The following is a 7058-nucleotide window of genomic DNA, read 5'->3' as shown; positions in this document are numbered from 1 at the left end:
CACACACACACACACACACACACACACACACACACACACACACAAACTGAGTGTCCTCATGAGGACTCAAATAACACTTCACTCGTGAACCTCACTGCATGTGAAGGTCCCCAATTTGTAGAAGTGTCCCCACTGTGATGTGTAAAGGCTCGGTCCTCATGTAGCAGGAATGTGAGCACAAACACACACAGTGAGGATTTGATGAAATATGATCTGGATGGCTCACATTCCCCAAACGTCTGAAACACGTAAACACTGAGATTTACTGGGAAAACGTGCAGAGGAGGGGCCTCACACCGAGAGCTGCTCTGTGATTGGTCAGTGTGCTGATGGACTGTTTGACTTTGACCTTGACTGCACAGTTCAAAGGTCAGCACGCAGAGCACTGAATGGAAACCACCACAGAAGAAGAGCAGGAGTGTTACTGCATCAGTGCAGCTGCTGTGTAACTGGTGTGCAGATAGAATCAACAGTACTGCAATGTCAGTATTGCAGTATGAGAAGTATTAGAGGAGAGTCTCACCTGTGCTCTGGGTGATGTAAACTGAGTGCAAACAGTGGACGTGCAGCAGAAAGGTGATGATCAATAATCCACAGCGACGCTCCTCCATGCTGACAGTGAGGCTCTCTGTGAGGCAGACACACTGAGACTAACTGCTGAGCAGACTGAGCTCGGACAGACACTCCTCCACTCCGTCATTATCTCCTCCCTCTGACTGCCGTGTGCAGCACGGTCCTTCCCCTCCAAGCTTTCTGAAGGTCCTGGATCTGGTTTCACACCAACAGTACGGGACAACAGCTGACCCACACACACACAAACACATGAACTTGTTCTTCTATCCTTGTGAGGACCCCAAAAACCTGAACCTGTGCGGATCAGGGACCTGACTTTGTTTGGGTCTGTGAGGCATTTTTATATTGATGAAAGATTTTGATTGGTTGAAGAAATGCAAATGTCACAAGCACTGCATGGTTTTTTAGTTATTAACCTCATCAAAGTGCTCCCTAAAACAGTGTTTATTACTTTTTAAACAACAATATTCAAGTTTGTCTGAAGCAGTGGCTCCACCTGCTGGTGAGCAGCTGCACTTACACTCAGAACAGTAACATGAACTCCATGAAGCTTGAGTCGTAAAAACAAAAGTGTTAGTAAGTGGACGGTTACGGAAGCATAGAGCTGTATCACATTATAACATGAAACCTTTATTGTTCTAACATATGGTTTCATGTTCGTACAACTTATTATCATGTTATTACAATATTGTAATAACATGATAATAAGTTGTACGAACATCCGTTATAATAATGTTTTTTATTGTGAGAGCTGATGTCAGAGCTTCCTGCTGATGGAGCAGCAGCTGCTCTCAGCACTGAATGATCTTTGGTCTGCACAGGGGTGTCCAACATCAGGCCTGGGGGCCACAACTGGCTTGTCAAAGACCCCCACCCGGCCCACTGGACATCTTTGGAAAATGTAAATGAGGCCAAACATTTAGGAACTTTCACAGGATTTTATTATTTTACAGCTTTTCTGATATAAACCCCACCGACCGACGCTCAGCACCAGCAGGAACAGGCGAGGTCCGAGGAACCAAAGGACGTCCCCACAGAGCTTTCTCGGCTGATACCCCAACCCTAAAACTCCCGGCGTGTCCACCACAGCTTCCCAAACACTCGTCCCGTTTCCTCGCTGATTCCCGTCGTCACCGCTTTGAAGGAAGTCTTTGACTCGAACGCTGCTCGTCCTAAAATAGTGTTCGCTTGAAGCACTTTTACCCACTCCGGTTCTACCGAGGAGGACAATGGTGAGATCTGGATCCATGACCTGAGAACACACACACACATTTCTGCTGTCATTTGAGTTTCTCTGTGTGTCTGTGTGTGTTTCAGAAAACTGCTGATCCTGAACAGGAAGCAGACAAAGTCCAGTCAGTCAACATCCACCAATCACAGTCAGACATTCAGCTCTCTGAAGAGTTTGTCCAGACGGCTGGCTGTGCTGCAAAAACACCCACAGCAGATCTGTACAGTGATCCTGGGTCTCAGCTTTAACATGTACCTGTGCTTCATGCGTATTATGTCCATGTCCCCGTGCATGTGCATGTGCATGTGCATGTGCCTTCTCTCCATTCCCTCACTCAGCCAGTTCATTCCCGTAGACCGTACATATAGGTCCAAGTGTTTTCCTCTGTTCTCTGAGATGATGTTCTCTACATGACGGAGGAACTCTCTGACCTGCTTTCTGTTTCCTTTCTGATTATTGTCAAACACACAGAATCTGTCACGACTCATGGAGACCAGTGCAGACACACAGCTGTTAGACTGGATCATCTGATCAATGGACCGACCTCTCAGCTCATCTCCGTGGGTGAAGAGCACCATGGAGAAGTTACTAGGATGATCATAAAACATCTCTCTGAGAGCGGTGAGGAGCGCAGAGTCTTCCCTGGACATCCTGCCTATCCTGACCACGAACACCACGGCGTGAGGTCCTGGATCAGACTGTTCTTCCATCATCCTGAGTCGTTTTTCCAGCTGATCTTCATCCAAGTCTCTGGCTGTGAATCCTGGAGTGTCGACCACGGTGATCCAACAGTGCTCCACTGCTGCTGACCCAGAGACCACCTCAGCTGGGACCGGTTCAAACCCACATCCTGTCGGGAACCGCTCCGATCCCAGGATGGTGTTTCCTGCTGAGCTCCGCCCTCCTCCAGACAGACCAATCAGAATGACTCTCCTGTCCACCAGTGTGAGAGACTCCATGAGACGATCACCTGGAAGAGAAACACGCTGATGTTAAACTGCAGCCACGATGAAGGACCTGAGAGCTTAAAGCGCCCTCTGCTGGACAGCAGCAGAGACGCAGCAGAGCGTTCAGCCGAGGAGCAGTGAGTGAAACCCTGTCCAAGCTAACATGGAGCTTCAGGCAGGAGCAGCTCAGTGAATAATTACATGTGAGGGTGTGTTTGTGCTGGAGCTGTGCGATATGACCAAACTCTTACATCCCGACACACATCTATCGTCCCGACAACGATATTAATCACAAAATTTACATTTCTGTAAATTCAGTGAATCTCGATCAGCTCGACCTGTGTGAAGTGTTTCCAGCTGGGCGTCGTGGAGTCGAGTGTTTTGACCGATGCATGAAACTAGACTTTTTTAGAAATATGTTGGAACGGCTGCCATTTTCTTTGTATTTATCACGTGGCGTGCTGCGGGGAAAAGCCTGTTCTAACGTTTGAGTCTAAGGTGCATCTGGAGCACCTGACGGCTCTGTTTGCTTCTCACCCGTGAACTCTCTCCACACTCTGTCACGTGACTCTGGCGTCGGTGGTAGCAGAGGTCGTGCGAGTCTGAGGTGAGGCCGCTTTGCTGCATCGTTTGCATCGTACAGTTTTATGGGCCGTGTCAGACTTTGGACTGGTGCTTCTGTTTGGAGCTACCTGGTTCTGCCTCATCTTCACTGGCCATACTGGGATTCTCTGTGCCGTGGTGACCATCCAAACCATGAAAAATATTGAGTGAACAGTGGATTTTGTGACACCACGAAACAAACGGTGGTGTGTAATATGAAACGAGAGATGTTTTAACTTCATCATGTCGTCATATCGCACAGCTCTAGTTTGTGCACCGAGTTCAGAGGAATGAGGCTCAGCGAGGTCATACATGAGTTTCCTTTGATGTGCAGATGAAACCTAACATCTGTATGTCACAGGTATGTGCTGCGTTACACACAAACACACATCATGTTACAGACATGGACATCCGGCCCTGAACACACCAATCAAACTTCCTGAGGATCTAAAATCATCTTTTCCTTCGTGCAGTCATTAAATATGTGTGCACGGATCAGCTGATCCATGCTGACACACGTGGGTCATGTGACATGTGGATTTTTGGGACTTCTTTAACAGATAAATACATGCTGCGTTCAGGGTCCTGAGGAAAGCTGGGACACTCGAGGTTTTCCTGTCTTAGTTCCCCTGAACGCAGCATGCTGTCACAGGCTCGGTGTAGAAGCATATGAAGGTTATCACAGGGTTTAAATGAGCTGCTGTGGGCAGACAGGAAGCTGTGAAGGTTACCTGCTTTCTGCAGCAGCTCTCTGACCTGCTCTCGTCCTCCTCCTTCATTGTTGAACAGGTGAGTCCTCCCTGCGAACCTCTGCACCACCTGATGGAGAGGACCTGCTTCATCTTCAGAAACAAAGTCCTGCAGACTTTTGTCCTTTAAGGCGTCTCCTCCTGTGAACAGCAGGTAGCTGTTCTCAAACCGCCGAGGCCCGAGGACTCTGATCGCCGTCTCCACGGCACGCCGGTCCTCCTCGGTGAACCGACCGACTCTGACCACCACCAGGGACAGAAGAACAGGTGTGGAGGAACGGGGCAGGCCCAGGTAGTACTTTTCAATCAGCTCCTCTGATCCTAAAAGTCCTGGAGTGTCGAACACTGTGATCCGCTTCCCAAACCTCTGTCCCGTTTCCTCTCCGATTCCTGTCGTCACCGCTTTGAGGGAAGCCCTCGACTCAAACGCCGCTCGGCCTAAGATGGTGTTTGCAGAAGCGCTTTTGCCCACAGCGGTGTTTCCCAGCAGGACGATGGAGAAACCTGGACCAGAACAGACAGAAGGAACACGATGAAGAGCAGTGACAGGTAAACAGCCCGTCTGCACTCACACTGCTGCTGCCTCACAATCAGCCTCATTACTCCACGCAGCTACAGCCTCGTGGCTGAGAGCACGACGCCCTCTGAGGGCAAACGTGGGGCTCGTACTGATGTTATGATTATTACTCCTCATACTGAGGTGACGACACTGATGTGTCCAAAACTGAACGGACTAAATGTGAACGGTTCTTATAGATTCACTGCTTCTGTCTAACAGTGATCCATCTGATCTCTGACCACCTGACCTCTGACCTGTTTCCAGCAGGTCAGAGGTCAGGATGACAGACCTGAACTCTCACCTGTCTGCCTGCCTCACCTGAGGAGAGCCTGGGCTTGTTTCTAACGTACCTTCTGCTTTGAATCTCAGCAGCTCGCGGGTCCTGTGGCGTTCAGCCTTCATCAGCAGCTCTCCCACTTGCCTCTTGTCTTCAGGCTCTTCATTGTTGAACAGATGATACCTGTCCCCAAACTTCTTAACGACGTCTTGGAGTGGGCTTCTCTTAGACTGGCTGATGTGATCCTGCAGTGACACGTTCAGCTCATCTCCACCTATGAAGAGCAGGAAGCTGTTTGCCAGACCTTCATCGCCAAGGACTGTGATGGCTGCCTGCACAGCCTCCTCTTCCTCATCTGTGAAACGACCAGTTGTAACCAGCACCAGGAACAGCAGAGGGGTGGAGGACTGCAGGAGACCCTGGCAGAAGGTTTTCAGTTCCTCTTTTGATCTTTCAATTCCCGGAGTGTCGATCACTCGGATCAGCTTTCCTGAAATCTCTTCTGTTTCCTCTTGGATTCTCATCGTCATCGGTTCCCACGATTCACTCAACTCAAACGCTGCTCGTCCTAAAATCGTGTTACCAGAAGCGCTCTTTCCCACTCCGCTGCGTCCCATCAGGAAGACGGTGAGATCAGGATCTGGAGACTGAGCCATTCCTGGACCCAGATGTTGATCCACCGACAGTCTTCTTCCTCCTCCTTAGGCAACACAGAGGTCAGAGTGATGAAGAGCAGTATAATCACAGTCCTGTGTCACACCTGAGTGTGTGAGTTCAAGCACAAACACACATAAGTGCACTCGTTCTTCATTTTAGTTGTTATGGAGCAGCGGCCCCCACCTCCCCGTGCAGTCAGCCTTCAGAGTGCAGGTATGCAGTCTCTGCCGTTGGTTTGCACTCCCCGTTTCAAATCAACCTGCAGAACAGGACGAACTGGTGCACACGGGCCCTCGGGTAAAACGGTGACAGTCGCAGTGAAAAGAGAAGGTGAGCTTTCCTGCTGCTGTCCTCACTCTCAGAGCGTTAAATATGAGGCGAGACCCTTCTGAACTCTGTCCTCTCTGGAGGAGGCAGCTCGTGACTCCGTCCAAACTACTGTAATCCACCTCTGTAACCAGTAGGTTACAGGTTATGCTCTGGAATCTGAGTACTTTACACGTTTCCCTGTCAGCGCGCACCTGTATGACATTAACAAACCCGGACCGGTAACAACCGCAGCTGCAGCGCCGGGACCGCCCGGACCAGCGCTGGTCCCGGTCAGTCCCGGTCACTGTTGGACTCCCCTCCTCATCATCTTACGGGTCCGACACAGACCTCTCTGCGCTAGTGCGACGCTCTTCACTGTGGTCCGCGTCCCCACAGGACCGGAAACACAATAGCTCCTTCAAAATAAAACAACTTCTTAAACGGAACTCTTTAAAAACTTGCACGCAACATCAGCCCGCGATTTGCCGTGAATACTATTCTTCTAACTCAGGGGTGTCAAACATAAATAATTAGGCAATAGTTAAACAAATAAATAATGGAAAACTTCCTGTTTTCTTTAAACTATCCAGTATACCATGTATTCTCTCTCTTTTTTTTTTTACAATCGATCTTTTTCTTACAGTTTAGGACCAAACAGTCATGCTGACACTACAGCAGCATTTCTTTACCGTGTAGACAAACTGAGACGTCATTTTAAAATTACACTTCTTATTCTTCTTATTTGAATTTATCCCACAGATTAAATGCATAGTTAGACTTTGTTACACTAACAGAAAGGGCAGTTTTACTGGTCCGGCCCACGTGAGATCAAAGTAAGTCAGTTTAAAATGAGTTTGGTGACAGACTGCAAAAGGTCGAAAGCATAGAGCAGGTTTGAAAACATCCTTCTCCAGTGGTTTAGTAGGACAATATACATTAATATCACCAACAATGAAAACCTTTATATATATATCTAACATATTTTGGAGTTATTTAGTTGGACAGTAAATAACAAAACAGGATGACTGCTACCAAGCTCAAACATATTTAGTTCAGAACTAGAAAAGGTAAATACATTTACTGTGTATGGTTTAGTTAGTGTTGCTATGACAAGGTGTTGTGGCTGTGTAGCTCCTGTGAAAACTAAGGTCTC

At 48.4% G+C, this 7058-nt stretch overlaps 2 protein-coding genes across 3 annotated transcripts in view; both read right to left on the bottom strand.

The window, feature by feature from the left end:
• LOC102202196 (A disintegrin and metalloproteinase with thrombospondin motifs 14-like) overlaps positions 1–727 on the bottom strand; it is a 2182-nt gene extending 1455 nt beyond the window's left edge. Inside the window, exon 1 of the mRNA XM_005755202.1 lies at positions 524–727. Within this exon, the coding sequence (XP_005755259.1) occupies positions 524–611 (88 nt within the window). The 5' untranslated portion in view covers positions 612–727. The remainder of the gene's footprint in view (positions 1–523) is intronic.
• A 774-nt stretch (positions 728–1501) lies between these two features.
• LOC102201702 (GTPase IMAP family member 8-like) lies at positions 1502–6292 on the bottom strand. Of its 2 annotated transcripts, none has more exons than XM_005755200.1 (4): positions 5013–6292; positions 4086–4607; positions 2060–2774; positions 1502–1825 (listed from the first exon to the last, which is right to left on the bottom strand). In XM_005755200.1, the coding sequence occupies exons 1-4, from the start codon at positions 5593–5595 to the stop codon at positions 1636–1638; spliced, it is 2010 nt and encodes a 669-aa protein (XP_005755257.1). In that variant the 5' UTR covers positions 5596–6292; the 3' UTR covers positions 1502–1635. The 2 variants fall into 2 exon arrangements, with proteins under 2 accessions (XP_005755257.1, XP_005755258.1); XM_005755201.1 differs by having other exon boundaries at positions 1724–1825; positions 2349–2774.
• Positions 6293–7058: the final 766 nt, after the last annotated feature.

This window comes from Pundamilia nyererei, unplaced genomic scaffold, assembly GCF_000239375.1.
Source record: "Pundamilia nyererei isolate P.nyererei 1_Seehausen unplaced genomic scaffold, PunNye1.0 scaffold01064, whole genome shotgun sequence".
NCBI classification, from domain to species: Eukaryota; Metazoa; Chordata; class Actinopteri; order Cichliformes; family Cichlidae; genus Pundamilia; species Pundamilia nyererei.
The sequence above is the reverse complement of the archived record's forward strand: the minus strand, read 5'-3'. Positions and strand labels throughout refer to the sequence as shown.

Coding starts and splice junctions, on each gene's coding strand:
- LOC102201702 (XM_005755200.1), bottom strand. CDS start 5,595: ATGGCTCAGTCTCCAGATCCTGATCTCACCGTCTTCCTGATGGGACGC. Junction 4,608..5,012: donor GCTGAGATTCAAAGCAGAAG/GTACGTTAGAAA, acceptor GTTCTGGTCCAG/GTTTCTCCATCGTCCTGCTG. Junction 2,775..4,085: donor AGAGCTGCTGCAGAAAGCAG/GTAACCTTCACA, acceptor TTTCTCTTCCAG/GTGATCGTCTCATGGAGTCT.